The sequence below is a fragment of the Podarcis filfolensis genome (assembly GCF_964270895.1).
Source record: "Podarcis filfolensis genome assembly, chromosome: 5".
NCBI lineage: Eukaryota > Metazoa > Chordata > Lepidosauria > Squamata > Lacertidae > Podarcis > Podarcis filfolensis.
Window position 1 is genome coordinate 12,495,066 of NC_139608.1, and position 16,933 is coordinate 12,511,998.

Here is a 16,933-nt window from a genome sequence, read left to right on the forward strand (position 1 = left end):
GCAGGAATTTTCCCCACTTGGTTGTTTGGCTGTAGTCACTTGGGTTTCACCTGTCACGTAGCAATTCGTCAGAACTTGTAAGGTTGCGGATAGGCTCTGGTTCATGTGATAGGGATGGGAGAACAGTCTCGCCATCCCTATGTGAAGGGTATTCCGTTAAAGAAATCCAGGGACTCAACTTGTTTGGTCAACCCCCAAAAGGGGATTGTGCCCGTGCCTGAGTCCAGGGCAGCATCTGGGGAGTGAACAGAGTCTGCTCCCAGGCTTTTCACCTGCCTCAGGTGTTCACCCTTGGCTGGACTGTGATCAAGCTCCTTGGTCAATGCTACCTGCAAGGGTGTAGGGAGCTAGTCGAACCAGAGCCTATGCAACCACTCACTTTTCTGTAATCAATCAAGTTGTGGCCTAAATTCTGCCAAAAAACCGAAACTAAAATTGCAGTCAAATGTGTCTTTATTTAGGGGAAGGTCTCTGTGTCTGAACACACAAAACAGATAAATCTATTTCTTTACGCAACGATGGTAGCATGAATGGCAGCTGAGTTTACAAATTATGGTAAAAGTTTCTGAACACACTGTGTGAGCTTGGAGTGGTCAAACACAGACATCCTCTCTGATCAAGTTCACTTAGTGGAAGAGAACAAACAGTGGAAAGAAGGTGAATGAAAGAACTTTCTCAACTGTCAGTCACCAGACATGAGGGAGCGTGACCTGGTCAGGTCTAGAAACAACAGCATACTCTGTGGTCTTAACCCCTTTATGCATTTAACTAGAGTTAAACATGCTAGCTGTATGAAACTGCATTTCCTACAAGATGGGCTGCTGCCATGATTTCCAGAGAAGCAGACTCTAGTAATTGAATGCTTATGCAGCAGTAAATGTTTCAGTCTTTAACGTACAGTACAAGATTTTTGTTGTATTCATCTAGTGCCCCTTTCAGTACATTGGTAGGTGTGAGAAAACAAGGACTGATATTTCTGGTCCTTAAACGATTCTCAGGTGGGTTGTGGTCTATACAAGACGCTATAATGGAAAAACCTAAAAAAGCATATGTATGATGCAAGTGTTTCCTGGAGACAGGATGTTATTCCTGTTAATAATGTATTCCACACTTACAGTACACATGGTGCTAATGCACTTTTGTAGTGTGTGTACTTTTGTACAATAAAATAAAATAATCCAACCATAATGAATGGAGTGGATTCTGTAATGCTTTTAGCTTTCACTTCTCCTGGTGTTAAAATGGTATAATCCTGATCTTTATACATTCTGAATATGAAAGCAGAATCGCTGGTGGTAAAGTACAGATAAACTGCTTTCCTTGAGGGGAAAAATAATGCTATTTGAAAAACAAAGAGGAACACAGCCTTTTATCAGCTGCAGAAAAAAGAACACTTGTGTGTTTGCTTTAGATATGCCAAGGTAAATCCTCTTATACCTAAAACTGTGGCGCTGCTAAACACTTTGATTCATCCATTCAAATGGGGTCCTTACTCTCTAAAATGCAATCTGTGGACTGAAAAGCATATGTATCTCCAGCGAAATCCAGCTTTGCACTAGATGGAATGAATAAATGGCATTCTTAGAATCAGAACAACAAAAGCTTTGATCAGAAAATGCATTAATAGGGGTGCTCCCATACTTTTCTGAAGATATAGCTAGGGCACCTTTATATTTGTAAAATTATTTTGTTGCATCCTTCCACGTAATTTCAGAACCCTTGGGATTGGTCTGATTTCTGCTAGGAGTGCTCTTGCTTCCTACATCTTAACTCAGGTTCAAAGTTCCTCTCCGGGAAAACAAAATTGCTAATTGTTAACAATATTGTCTCATAATCTCCCTCCTCCATGTAGTATGCATGAAGAAGATGGAGACATGCTATTGGGTACCAAAGAGGAGGCAGAAATGCTGAACACCAACTTTGCCTCTGTCTTCACTCAAAAGCAAAATAGTGCTCAACCTGGTGATAACAGAATAAATGATTTAAGGAGAAAGCTACAGCCCAATATAGGAAAAGAGGTGGTAAGGGAGTACCTAGCTATTTAAATGAATTCAAATCTGCAGGGACTGATGAGCTGCACCCATTGATATTAAAGGAGCTTGTGGATGCCATCCCACAGCCTCTGTCTATAATCTTTGAAAATTCTTGGAGAACAAGTAAGGTTCCTGCAGACTGGAGATGAGCAGGTGTTGACTCCATCTTAAAAAACTGGGGGAAATAAGACCCAGGTATCTACTGAACGATGAGCTTGACGTCGATACCAGGAAATATCCTAGAACAGATAATTAAATAGTTGGTATGCAACAGTGGAGGAATGGCAGATGAAGATGATGGACTTTTGGGAGCTAGCCGACGTGACAGGAAGAGTCCGCGACCAGAAGGAGGAGGAGTACCAAGAGGAATGGAAGAAATTCAAAGACTACTTAGCTAAATATGTTAAGATACCTTAAATAGAATTACTTGCGAGTATCAGATAGGCCTAGGATTTAAATATGTGATGTTGTAGAATACTACGTTAAAAGTTAAAATGAAAAGGAAGGAAGAAGTTGATCGACCAAGTAAATTTTATGTGAAAATAGTTTTGGAAAACTGCCAGAATGATTTATATGGAAGTCATCCAACAATGTTAACAAAAGTGGAATTATTACAGTTAGGATAAATGTCCGTTTGTGTTTTTTAAAAAATGTTTTCTTTTTATGTTTGTGGATTTGTTTGTTAGAAATTTGGAAAACTAATATTTTTTTAAATAAATAAATAAATAAATAGTTGGTATGTGAGTACTTAGAAAAAAGGATGCTGCAATTACTAAGACCCAGCATGGGTTTCTCAAAAAACAAGTCATATCAGACAAATCTCATTTCTTTTTCTTTTTTGATAGAGTTACAAGTTTAGTGGATCAGGGGAATGCTGTGAATGTAGTGCATCTTAACTTCAGTAAGGCTTTTTCAAAGTCCCCCATGATATTCATCTGGAGAAGCTGGTAAAAGGTAGACTGGATGAGATAACTGTTCATTGGATTTGTAGTTGATTGAGTGACCAAACCTAAAAAGAGCGCTCATTAATGGTTCGTCATCATCCTAGAAAAAAGTGACAAGTGGGATGACACAGGGTTCTTTCCTGGGCCCATTGTTGTTCAACATCTTTCTAAATGACTTGGAGGAAGGAATTGAAGGAATGTGCATCAAATTTGCAGATGACAGCAAAGTGGGAGGCATAGCTAATGTTGCAGAAGACAGAATCGGGATTCACTATTATCTTAAGAGATAGGAGAACTGGGTCTGACTGAACAAAATGAATTTCAATATGAACAAATGTAAGGTTCCGCATTTAGGCAGGAAGAACCAGATGCACAAATATAAGATGGGGCACACCAGGCTTGCCAGTAATGCATGTGAAAATGATCTAGGGGTCTTAGTAAAGGTAAAGGGACCCCTGACCATTAAGTCGAGTCAGGAATGATTCTGGGGTTGCAGCGCTCATCTCACTTTATTGGCCGAGGGAACTGGCGTACAGGTCATGTGGCCAGCATGACTAAGCCGCTTCTGGTGAACCAGAGCAGCACATGGAAATGCCGTTTACCTTCCCCCTTCTACTTGCACTTTGACATGTTTTCAAACTGCTAGGTTGGCAGGAGCAGGGACCGAGCAACGGGAGCTCACCCCGTTGCAGGGATTCGAACTGCCGACCTTCTGATCGGCAAGTCCCAGGCTCTGTTGTTTAGACCACAGTGCCACCCATGTCCCCTAGGGGTCTTAGTAGATCACAAATTAAACATGAGCCAACAGTGTGACACAGAAAAGAAAAAAAAAAGAGTTAATGCTATTCTAGGCTGCATCAACAGAAGTATAGTGCCCCAATCAAGTCATAGTACCACTATTCTTCCTCAGTCAGACCACACCTGGAGTCCCACCACAGTTTTAGAAGGCTATTGACGAACTGGAATGTATGCAAAAGAGGGTGACCAAGTTGATTGAAGGTCTGCAATACAACTTAATTGATATGCTAGTGCAAACATTAGCACTTGTGAAATGGGTTTTCCTCTATGTGCACTCCATGCCATCCCCAATTTTTATCCATTGATTGCTTTCTCCTCCAAGAATTTGTCCAGTCCTCTTTTAAAGTCATTCCAAGTTGGTGGCCATCACTGTTTCTTCTGGGAGTGAGTGACTTCTCTTAACTATTTGCTGCATGAAGTACTCCCCCCCCCCCCAATATCCTGAATCATTTTGATAAAATTCTATCATGCCTTTCCTCTAGACTAAAAAGTCCAAAATGTGGCAACCTTTCTTCGCAGGCGAGTTGCAAGATTCAAACCAGGAGCTCATATATTCAGCCTCAGTCTTAAAGGCACCATACAGTACAAAGTGGTGAAATTTTCTGGGGGTGAAGAAAATCTGCAATGCTCTTTGCACTGAAATATGTCTGGGACTTGATGAAGTGTGCTATTATGACAGTCATTTGAAGGCACTTGCTATTTTGAATCCACCAAGTTTATTTACTGGCTGATTTTGTCTCCTATTTTACCTGATCTTGAAAATCAATGTGCTTATGATTTCATCGGGGGCAGGGGGGGGCTGGCAAAGTTCTGGCACAGAAATTTGTGTTTCTATTTAAACTGGAGCATTTTCCTGAGTCTCCCCCCCCCCGCATCCTCCACTGCTCTCCCTCAGCTATTAATGTACATTTCAGAGGCTCATATCCTTTCAGAGGTTAAACCTAATATGTCTGAGATTGCCGTGCTCTTTGTTTCACAGGATCTGACAGAACTCATTGAAAGCTCGGGGAAATATATTTACATTTTCTTTAATATTTGACACAATGCAAAGCTTTATCCTTAGAGGGAAAAAACTACAGAAGAGAAAAAACCCCATAAAAAGAGTCGTTAGCAAATAAATATATCTGAAGTAAAATGTAAATGGTGCCAAAAATGTAAAGGAAACAGCAAAAGCAATCCCCCCCACACACAGGCAAAGTCTTATTGGGCCTTATATCTCCTAGATAACAAACCTGGCCATTTTTCATTGGACTAGAAGCTGCTAGAAAAGGAAGAATTGGTTCTCTATTATCTTTCACTTTATCCTCTCCCCTAAAACAAGAAGGCGCCTAAACTTACCATGTTGGATATATACATCTCATTAATGGACTTTAACATTTTACTTTTTTACAGATAAGCAACAATGGAGATTAACCACCTCTATATAATATTTAAATCGGCATGTTCCTATAGAGTGAGGGCTTTGGCCTCCTCTTAATGTGATCGTCCATCTCCAGATTCTCTCTCTGCTTCCACTGTGTTTCACTTCCATGTGAATGTACACAACACAACACACACCCCTCCAACTGGGCAAGCAAAAGGAAACATTCCATTCAGGAAACATTCCATTCAGGGAAAAGCACCATGGAGTGTCACAAGGGTTGGATGGAGAGACCATTCAATTTATGGACCAGAGTTCCATGAGCCCATTTGGTGTTAGTGCTAACAGCTAAGATGTCCCATTTTGGTATGAAAAGGTCTTAAGACCAGTGCTGAGCAGGAATCCATGGTATGGTGAGAGGTATGGTGATGTGGTCTCCATGGTTACTGCTTTTGTAGGTGCAGGAAAAAATGCAGCTGTTTGTTTTTACCATAAAGAAAACTAGGGCTATTCTGTTTCCGTTCCAAATTAATTTCTGCAATGTTCAATTGGAAACCCCTCTCTGGAAATGGCTACCCAATGAATGCCTTTCGTTATGGACTCATTTTTGAGGCTGCCAGAAGTTTATTTTTTAAGAGCTTGGCTCTGTTTGCTTTTTGTTAAACATGATGCAAAATACCACACAAAGTATGCACTTCTGGCAATGTGATGAAAGATATCGTTGGAAAGTTGTGTTGCAGAAAATTCAGTATTCATTTTTAGAGGGAAATGCTTTCAATACTGGGAGTCTGGAGAAAAGAAAGATTTTCTAAACTCCCTTCCTATTGAGTTATAATTCATGAGGCTTTCTAGTCACAAACACAACGCATCAAGAAGTAATTCTTTTCCCTCCCACAGACCTGAAATATGATGAATCATCTATTTTAATGTGCATTTCACAAGCAACAGGGCCACGATCTGCGAAATCATACACTGACCCCACCTGTTATTATAATGGGGTAAACACTGTCACTTTCCCAGCCTACAGCAAATTACACAGAGGTAGCAAAAGTGGGTCATCCATCACTGGCACTAAGTTTGTTTTCAAAAAGAAGATTTCATATACCATGCCTGCCGTTCAGACTGTTACTAGAAAGCACAAATTGGGAGATTCAGGTACAATATGGCCACAAGATGAATGGACATGACAGGCTTTCAAAGAAGCAGAGTGCGGCTGTTCTACAAATAACATTGTCAGAAACCAAAGCAGTCCTGCCGTGAGTGTCTGGCAGTGAGCCACATTTTGTACAGCCATTAATAGCTCTTTCTGCTGGTGGTTCAAGTGAAGAAAAAGACAACAGCAACGGGGATAAATCAATTACATGCAACTGGATGTGTATGTGTGTGCATTTGTGTATGTCTGTGTCTAAGTTAGAGTCAGTGTGGTTGTGGTTAGAGTGTTAGACTAGGGCCTGAGAGACCAGAGTTCAAAACTCTACTCATTGAGTGAAACTCACTGGATGACCTTGGGCTAGTCATTGTCTCTCAGCCTAACCTACCTTGCATAGAATCATAGAACCAGAAAATTGTAGCAATGGAAGGGACCCCAAGAGCTCCCTAATCTAAGCTCCTGCAATGCAGGAATCACAGCTAAAGAATCGATGGCAGATAGCCATCCAATCTCTGTTTAAAAACCTCCAGTGAAGGAGAGTCCACCAGCCGTTGATGCTGCCATGATATATGATACAAGGATTGCAAATTATATGCAGACTTCTCCATAGACTTCAAAATAACTCTTTGATCTGATTAATGCCCTGATCTCAAAGATCTAAGCAGCTTTGGCAGCTTGTAGAGTAGCTTGCACCAACACAACATTAACTGCCTTGATTCAGATGGTACGGAGGTGTAATTAAGTAAACTGAAGTGGTAGGACTTTTCTCTGCTGAAAGCCATAATTCTCTGTACACTTCCAGGAGGCTATTATGCAGCATGCTTACCAGATGGATCTTCAGTTCTGGAGGCCTACAGAGATTTGGAACACACATTTCCCAAGAGCAGGTGTGGGTGCTTATAAATTTATCTTTTCCCCCAAGCTCCTCTTCTATGTACCAGATGAGGATTACAAACCCTCTGGGCTTGGACTGTTCATTCCGATGCTCTGCTCTGCACCTAGCACTAAATAAATGTTAAATAGCAGAAGCAGAGATTGCCATGTATGTGCAGTTGTGCAGTACCTGCAGATGTGCCCAGCTGAGAAAATCACTCCCCTAGAGCAAATCATAACATCATGTAAACCAAATGTTTCTGATGTTTCAGGTTTGGGTTTCTGCCTATTCCAGTCCTGTGGCTGAACATTATCATGCATCACAGCCTAGTACGCATCTTGGTTCTGCACTCCTGACTAGATGAGATTGCAGAAGTTTCATGTTGTTAAATATGGACTGGCTCAATCATGTAGGAAGGAGGTGGATCTCGAGAGTTCCATTTTAAGAGCAAAAGGGGAAGCATAAGTGAACAATGGCCATAGTTCAGTGGTGAAGGGCAGGTAATAAATTTAATTAATAATAATAACTGAAATCAAGAACATCATTTCTACCTAATGAGAGGCAGGTTTGTTACCTGTCCTGCTGGACAAAATGGTAGAAGGAAAACTGAGGACTGAGAGCTTTGCACAAAGGGGTTGTGCAGTCGATCTATGGTTCCTCCACTTTCAGGTAAAGGCCAAACCTCCAGGTTCCAACCCAGCAACAATCCTGTGGTCCTCAAAAACTTCATTTTAAAGGAATCTTTTGAAAGGTATGGTGGTGCTTAGCAGAGCTGCCTCATCAACTATAATCGAAGAATTTAAAAAATCCATCAAATGCTATTGACATGACTCTAAAAGAAGGCAGTTGACTCACCAAAAATATGAAGAATTCCAGCTTCCACTTAAAAAGGTATAAAACATAAACAGAGATGGATCATGCCAAAAATTGAGTCATAAAGCATACTATATCTTAAACCCACACCTACTTGGCTTCTTTCGAGTCTTGCAAACAATACATCATCCCATTGGTTTAAATCTAGATGGAAGCTGTTTCTTTCTATTTCCTCCCCCCACCAAAATGACAGAGACAAATGGTTACATTACCGTGAGAGTTCCTTTGGCAGAGTAAGCAGCATAGGAGTAGAGAAGGTCTTGACTGTGAAGCTTTTTGGTCTCTTTGCTACACAGCTGTCCATTAGGATAAAAGCATTCACCAGTGCTATTCAGAGTCACTGTATTTGGAGAAGCACCCGGCAGATCAAGGAGGACAGAGTAATTTACGAGCTGGACATCTTCAAGGCCATAGGATGTCCACTGAGCCAGCAGCTTCATTGCAATATCTCTATCTTCTTTCCCATGCAGCTGTATCAAATCTCTGACAACAAAGAAACAACAACAGAAGTACTCGATTAACACGCTGGCTTTCCCCAATGCCTCTTCACTTTTCTGATAAGAAGCCTCTGATTTTATTTGTATGATGCCTAGAATCTAGAAAATTTATTGTGCCTAATTCTCCAACCATCTTATCACAAGAAGGTGGATATATCGCATTAAGAATTTCAGGAGGCCCATTGTATTAGCCCAGTCTTCTGGTTGTTTTGTAAAACTTGACGCTAGTCTTCCAAGAATATAGGATCACCCATATGGACAAACAAAACCTAACATCATCTGCGAGGAAGACAAGGGACTGGTTCAGATATGGATGCTTTTAGGAAGCTGCCCTCCTGGTCAGTGGTGTAGCATGGGTACAAAATTTTGAGGGGGTGCAACCAAGTGCCCCCATACAGGCATCGGCTTCCATAGAAATCCACACCCTAGCAAAGGCAGCAGAGCAGCTCAGGCCCACAGAGAGCGGACATGAATGGAGCAAGGCAGGCAGCAGTGGCGGAGCTTCATGCTTCGGCACTGGGGGCAGAGAGCAGGCGGGGGCGTGGCTGGCGCATGCCCTGGGGGCATGGCAAGCCACCCTCAGGGGCGTGGCATGCGCCCTGGGGGCATGGCACCCAGCACGAGGGGGCCAGCCGCGATGGAACCCCACTGGGATCGTGGTGCCAGGGGTGGTGTGCTCCCCCTGCCCTCTCTTCCTCCACCAGTGATAGTGTGGTGCTCTTCCCCACGGGCATCAGGGGGATTTGCCCACCAAAGGCTGTGTCACCCAGATGGGCTCTCCCCCTGCAGGCTGCGCAACACAGCCCTGCTTGGCTCTGGTGGGGGGTGCTCCAGTAGTGTCAGCAGCTTACCCGCCCAGGGCGCCAGCAACCCACGCTATGCCACTGCTCCTGGTAATCTTCTGATGTTTGGGACAACAACTGCCATCTATCCCAACCAGCATAACCAATGGGAGGCACTGGGTTGGGGAAAGCTGTGTTTTGTTCCTAGAATTAAGATAACAGAGTAGCCTCTCTCTTTTTGTTAAAGGTTTCCCCCAAAATTGTCCCTTGTTATGAGTGGAGATGCCTTTTGACTAAATGTAGCTGAAATTCTCTGCAGCTGATGGAAGTGAAGGGTCAGAATGGGGTGGGTAGACACCGCCCAGTCAGCTGCCTTAAGGAGGAGAACGTGGTTGGTACACTTCTTAGGAAAGTGTCCTTTATACAAAGATCTGGAGAAACATTATCTGAAGCTCCTAACATTAGGACTTAGCAATGATTCCCCCTTTAAGGGGCCTATTGCACCAACAAACTTGCATTTAAAACAGGAGAAGTTCTAGTTCCTTCTACATCCCTTCCTGGAGACCACTGTCTCTTGGAGGAATCACACAATGAACTTTTGCCCATGCTTCAGGTCATATGAGCTCTGAGAGTTGGGAGAACCTTCAGAATGGTCTTTAAGACAGCATGAGGAGGGACTGATTTAAAGAAAAATGCAGAGAACCTATACACATATGGGAGCATGAGGGCACATGGGACTCTTCGGATATTATCCACCGTGTACACACAGCATATATGAGAGAACACAACAGATCCTATCTTTTTCCGGCCCAATAGCCAGAAACCCATTTTAAACAAATGAGAATGACATTCACCATCTGTGGCCTATTTTAATACCAAATAAAACACACAGAGAGAGACACACACACACGTGTTTGAAATGAAGTGGGCTTATGTTAAAGACTTGTGAGCTCTTTTCAAGAGGAATAATAGTCAAAGGTCAACTCTTTGGATTTAATCTTTTCCACTTTATCTCCAATAAGTCTTCAAACAGACTGCACAAAATAGACAAGTTAATCCAATCACTAGTACATTACAAGCTAGTGATTTCATCAGCTATGCCCTTTAAGGCAATGACACAAACTTGGACAGTCCCAAAACGCACAAAGTCGTTTGATTAACACAATTGCTACTTGAAGACCCACATTTCCCACAGGTATTGGAAGCAGCATTAATAGAATAAATAATGGAAGTGAACTCATCCCATACAAATAAGATTGACGCATTTCCCATCAGCCTGCACTTTGCTTCAGTGAGGGAGGTAGTTTTAAATGAAGAGCACAATTATGAAATTGTTCCTTTCACTATGAAATGAACGATGCTTTCCACTCTGTAATTAAATCAATACGCTATTGAAACTTTAGTGACAATATCCTTGATTGAATTAAAGCAACACAAGTGCATTCCTTATTTACTTCATAATTCCTTTTACAGAATATTTAAAAATCCTGATGCAAATCGTGCTCTAAGCTTTATTAAAACAAATCAGCAGGTATTAAGTGTTTTAATGACTCTTGGGAATATTTTAATCTAGCAAACAAACTCTTCTGAAGTTCCACTAGCAAGGCTAAGGCTGTGATCCTAAGCCTTCTTACTGAGAAGGATATCTCTTTAGACCAAGTTGAACATACTTCCAAGCAAATATGTTCAGGAGCACTGAGTTGTAAATGACCCACGTACTTCAACTTCACTGTTCTTGAAGTTTAAAAGTGATCTGTCATGGCCTTTGAATCATGCAGCAATCCAGGATCAGAGTCAGGGGCTACAGAGGCACCAACAAAGGGCTCTGAGCCAACTGCTGTGCCTGGGACCATCAGATAGGAGCCCTCAGAAGAACCTCCCATACCACAAGGACCTGTAGGACCATGGCCAAGACCCTCACGGGTGCCTTCCCGTTTGTCTGAGGAACCAATGCCTTTCACAGTAAATTAGTCCAGCAGCACAGGACACACACCAGGTGGGAGGCAATGGAATGGAGAAAGGGTGTCCATCTTCAGGTCAGAAGGTTGGACATTTCAGAACCTTAAGTTCTCCACAAGGGAATGGAGCCTAGAAGAGGTAGTTTGGAGGCAGGGGTTTCAAAGGCCTGCTGCCTTGCCCTGTGGGTCCAGCATCTGACCAGAGCACAACATGATCCTTATACTGAATGAGGACGCAGTTTAGCTAAAGTTGGGTTTGGGTTGCCTTGGCAAGATAAAGCGACTAAGAAATTTATTTAAAAAGTGGGCCCTCACTCAGTTCTATTGTAAGCTATAGAAAGTCAGTTAATTTCAATTTCAATTTAACCCATTCTTTTCAACAGGATGTAAGAATAGCTGCATTTAGCTGCATTGGTGCCCATGGTGTTCATTTGATCTTTATAGGCTGGTTGACACATACATACATCTTGATTTCTCATTGCCTGAGTACTCAGCACTTGGTGATAGGATTCGAATATTTGAGCATGTTTCACTGTAGTGGTAGAACAATGATGACTCATTCTCACATATGCAAGTCATCCCTTGATTCTGCAGTGATCAAGCAAATAACATTCCAGTGTGATTCAATCTTTGTTATACAGGTTTGATACAACGAACCACTGCATGACTAGGGTAGCCATATTTTGAAGAGCAAAAAAGAAGACACATTTACCGACTTCTACTTTTAACCAAGGATCGCTATGACAACTCTATCCATGAAAAGGAGGATGTGTCCTGGGAAAAGAGGACAGATGGCAACCCTTTGTCAAAGCAGAAGATGTAAATTCACAACGTAAAAGAACACTCCAGCAACATTTAACTAAAGGATGGAAGGAGGTTGGGAATTCAGATGAATTTCCCATCTACATAATAAAGCAGGGGTACCTAGCATGGTGGCTTCCAGAAGATGGTGAACTAAAAGTTCCATCAGCCCCAGTTTGCATTGCCAAAAGTCAAGTTTGTTGGGAATTCTAGTCCAGCAACAACTGTAGGCCACCATGTTGTTAGGAGGGAAGGAAGAAAGAATGGAATTCTTTTTCCTTTGTATCACTATAAAGGTAAAGGTAAAGGGACCCCTGACCATTAGGTCCAGTCGTGAGTGATTCTTGGGTTGCGGCGCTCATCTCGCTTTATTGGCCGAGGGAGCCGGCGTACAGCTTCCGGGTCATGTGGCCAGCATGACTAAGCCGCTTCTGGTGAAGCAGAGCAGCGCACGGAAATACCGTTTACCTTCCCGCCACAGCGGTACCTATTTATCTACTTGCACTTTGACGTGTTTCAAGCTGCTAGGTTGGCAGGAGCAGGGACTGAGCAACGGGAGCTCACTCCATTGCGGGGATTCGAACCGCCGACCTTCTGATCGGCAAGTCCTAGGTTCTTTGGATTAACCCACAACGCCACTATATTGTATCACTATAATGTCAAGTAAATATTAAATTCAAGCATTATTTTTGCATGGAAATAAGACACTTTGCATTCTCTTCTGCACAATATTGTGTTGTTTAACCCAATGGCTGTCAAAATTGTGTTCTAGGGAATTCTGGGGTTCTTGATTAGGATGAGTAAAACATATTCTAAATTCACTTGTGGCTGTGTCAAAGGCTTACTGGTCTTCGTGACAATGTGTACCTCATAACCTGTTGCCACCCAGAGAGGTTCCTTGGCCAGTAGGTTTACACGGAACACATTTCCTGGAGGTAGAAAGTTTGAAAACCATTGGTTTCAGCTACCCAGAGATGAATCACAAAGGATTATAGTTCACAATCTACACCATAAAGCTTCAGCAATCTGAATGCTATTGTGTAAAGCAGTAAAGAGGCTGGAAGCCTCCTGAAGGGGGATAAAACAATTTGTCTGTACAGCTCATCAGTGCTCAACAGTTATAAGGCTAGGATTCCCTGCCAGCACAGCAGCGTGAAAGCCCCAAAAGGTGGAGGGATATGGCTTGTCTCTGAAGAAAAATGAACACTTACAGTACCCAGGCATTTTGATATAAAATAGGCATTAATGGAAGGAGTGAATTGGCTGAACCAGCATGCCTGGCATGCAGCGAGGAATAATTTGCTGTCGCTGGATCTTTTCTTACTCTTGCTTCATAAAACATACAAATGAAACTGACCAAAGGAAAGTGGTCAGATGGGGGTTGCGGTCCACATTTTAAAACTGGGGGTAGGGCTCCCACTTTTTCCACTGGGGGAAATGCAACCTTATTCCTAGGTTGGGGTAAGCTGGGTTGGCATGCAACCAAGGAAACGGGGGCAATTGGCAAGCTCCCAGCTGGCTCCAGCCCACCGGCCAGTGTGCCAGGTGAACTCCGGTCCTTGGTGCACCATGAATCTGTGGCCCAGGCTTCAGAAGACTGAGCACGCTATCAGAAGAGCAAACACCGCACAAACAGAAGTGGCGTGAGAGGCTGTGTGAGCATATTTACAAGCAGGTTTATTCAGCGTAAGGTAAAGGTAAAGGGACCCCTGACCATTAGGTCCAGTCCAGACTCTGGGGTTGCGGCACTCATCTCACTTTATTGCCCAAGGGAGCGGGTGTACAGCTTCCGGGTCATGTGGCCAGTATGACTAAGCCGCTTCTGGTGAACCAGAGCGGCGCACGGAAACGCTGTTTACCTTCCCGCCGGGGTGGTACCTATTTATCTACTTGTACTTTGACGTGCTTTCAAACTGCTAGGTGGGCAGGAGCTGGGACCGAGCAACAGAAGCTGACCCTGTCGCGGGGATTCAAACCGCCGACCTTCTGATCGGCAAGCCCTAGGCTCTGTGGTTATTCAGCGTACATCAGAACAAAAGGAAACATGTCTGATCTCCGTGTCCAAAGCAAGACAACTAAAGCAAAAGCTATACACAAACAGAAATTCCCAGCAAGCTGTGCTGGAGTGTAAACAGACATGTGACACACAACAATAATGCCTGTTCCTTAAGGTGGAATGGAATATCCCAACAAGCTGAAGCAATGGCAGAACCTGGTGACTAAAAGACAGAATAAAGCAGACCAGATGTGGAGCCAGGATGCATCAGAACTAAGCGAGAGGCAGCCCATGAGGCTGGAGCCAGAGACAAAAAGAATTCCACTGGCCAAGCATTTAAACAGAGGGCTTCATAGCCATTCCCATCATGGGGAAACAATGGCCAGCTTGCATGGGCAGAGTCTAAACTATGGGAACACTTCCTAAGGAGTATCTAGGAAGATGCTTCAATTTGTCCCCCAAGTGGCTCTCAGAATAGCCATTTAGAGAGCTGAGAATCCTATCCCAACACCAGCAACTCACTACAAGAGTTTCTAATGAGATGTCCCAGGGCACCAGTGTGTCAGAGAGTACCTCCTTTGGCATCCAAAAACTATCAGACTATAGAGACCACACCCACGGAAGGCAGGGGTGGCCACCGACTCAGACAGCTTTAAAAGAGGATTAGATAAATTCATGAAGGAGCTCTCATACTTCCCCTTGGCTTCCAGGTCCACAGGAACAGAAGATGCGGTATGCTAGCCAGGAGTTTCAGGACTGCTGGCAAAGTGTCCAGCTCACCACATGTGAATAGAAAGGAGAAGCCCACATGAACTTATTCCTGGATCAGGGCCAGGCACAGAACCAAGAAGGGGATGGAGCCTCCAGCTCCTGTAGAAACTCTAAGCTTGAACTGAATAATTTCTGGAGCAACAGCTTCCCAACATTTCTGAAGTGGGTGAAGGACAAAATTCTCTTGAGGTGCTGGAATGTAAGCTGAAAATTCCAGCTAAGGTGTAAGTGTGTTGGTAGGGAGGAAAACCTGTAGAGGCTTATGGACTCCAACTCACATCAATCAGAGCCAACGTGGCTGATGGTCAGGAATGATGGTAGTTGTAGCCCAAGAGCACCTGCTGTGCCACCAATTCTTTAGAAGAAGAGGAGTTTGGGTTTGATATCCCGCTTGATCGCTACCCGAAGGAGTTTCAAAGCAGCTAACATTCTCCTTTCCCTTTCTCCCCCACAACAAACACTCTGTGAGGCAAGTGGGGCTGAGAGACTTCTAAGAAGTGTGAGTAGCCCAAGGTCACCCAACAGCTGCATGTGGAGGAGCGGAGACGCGAACCCGGTTCACCAGATTACGAGTCTACCGCTCTTAACCACTACACCACACTGGCTCCTGATGGACAAGAATGATGGTAGTTGTAGCCCAATAGCACCTGCTGTGCCACCAATTCTGTACTCCTGACCTAAGGCATTCTGAGCTGTGAAAATCCATTTGCACATGGAAGCCACCAAGTGATGAAAATCAAGGTTGTTGTTGTTGCTTTTAACCATGCCTAATGACTGTGTGAACCCTGTAAGGCTCCCAGAACCACAACACTGCTATTAAAGGGCATTTATTCATATGGATTTCTGTCTGACTGGAGCAGGAAGAGGCCTTGCTGAAAACACTTCCACAGAGCTATTGTTTTTCTATAAAGGTGCCTTATGGGCAGAAATTCCATCAAAAACTGTCACCCAGGAGTGAAATATGCTTGTGCGATTCTGCGCCTGCTTTTCAAATACTACTTGTTTTCTTTTGGGGGGGGTGTATGCGTGTTTTAAATTATTTTCTCCTTTCACTTGACGTGATCCATGTTTGAAGTGACATTTCGGTTTAGCTTTTCCTCGAGTCTAATTGTTCAAGAAATAACAGTAGGGAGTTTGTGTGCATGTGTGTTGCAAATGAACTGATCTTTATTTAGGAGGGAAATGACAGCATGTTGGAATGGGAAGAGAGACCGTAAATATACTGTGTATTCATTCCCATCTTGTCAAGCCCCTCTGGAGCCAGAAAGCACAGCTCTCTTACACACTCCCTCCCCACACTGCCTCAATATCTGCCTCGTACAGTTCCCCCCCCCCCCTTTCCAGGGAAAAGATACACAAGACAGATGATAAGCAATATCTTAACTCTCCTCCAACACAAAAAAGTACACAGCTTGATCCATCAAAAAGCCAGTAACTGACATTTGCACAAAGCACCTCAATTAATCCACGGCGTCACCATTTAGAAAGATAAATCTCTATCAATGAGTGGTTCTGCGAAAATACGCTACTCTCCCCCTACCCACCCCCCGCTGTCAGCCCCCCCTACTCTACCCCTTTTCAGGAAAGTAGCATAATCTGGGATACAATGATGGCACGAGTCCATAGAGACGCTTAATCTAAATATAGCTACTTTGATTCCTCAGTGCTCAACCCCTGATCTCAATCATTTTCTGTGCTTTAAAAGGCTGTGATACTAAACACACAGGCAAACCTATCCTACCACAGGCTGCTTTGTGTGTAAATAATTGCAAAAATACACAGGATTGTGCCACAACAAGTATAATAATAATAATTCCTGCTCTTCGCCAGCAGGTTCCAGACCAGGTTACAATATAAAATTAAAAACAGATAAAATGGATTACAGAAAAAGAGTGAACCTGGAAAACACACATCCCAGACTAAGGAGGTGGGTCATCAGTATTTGCCAAAAGCTGTAAAGTGGAGAAGCCAGACACACCATTGTGGAGAGGGAATTCTGTGATTTAGGGGCTGCCACAGAGAATGTCCTTTTCTGGGTTACCCTTCTAGCTTCTGAAGGAGGTACAGCAGAACTACAGAGAGGGTCCCTCTGCTGG

At 43.3% G+C, this 16,933-nt stretch overlaps 1 protein-coding gene across 5 annotated transcripts in view; it reads right to left on the reverse strand.

Annotated features, from left to right (window-relative positions):
- Window positions 1-16,933, reverse strand: part of NAALADL2 (N-acetylated alpha-linked acidic dipeptidase like 2) — a 607,172-nt gene that overhangs the window by 301,240 nt on the left and 288,999 nt on the right. For all 5 annotated transcript variants that reach the window (XM_083613236.1, XM_083613237.1, XM_083613238.1 and 2 more), the window contains one exon: window positions 8,245-8,515. In XM_083613236.1, coding sequence (XP_083469362.1) covers window positions 8,245-8,515 — 271 coding nt within the window. The remainder of the gene's footprint in view (window positions 1-8,244; window positions 8,516-16,933) is intronic.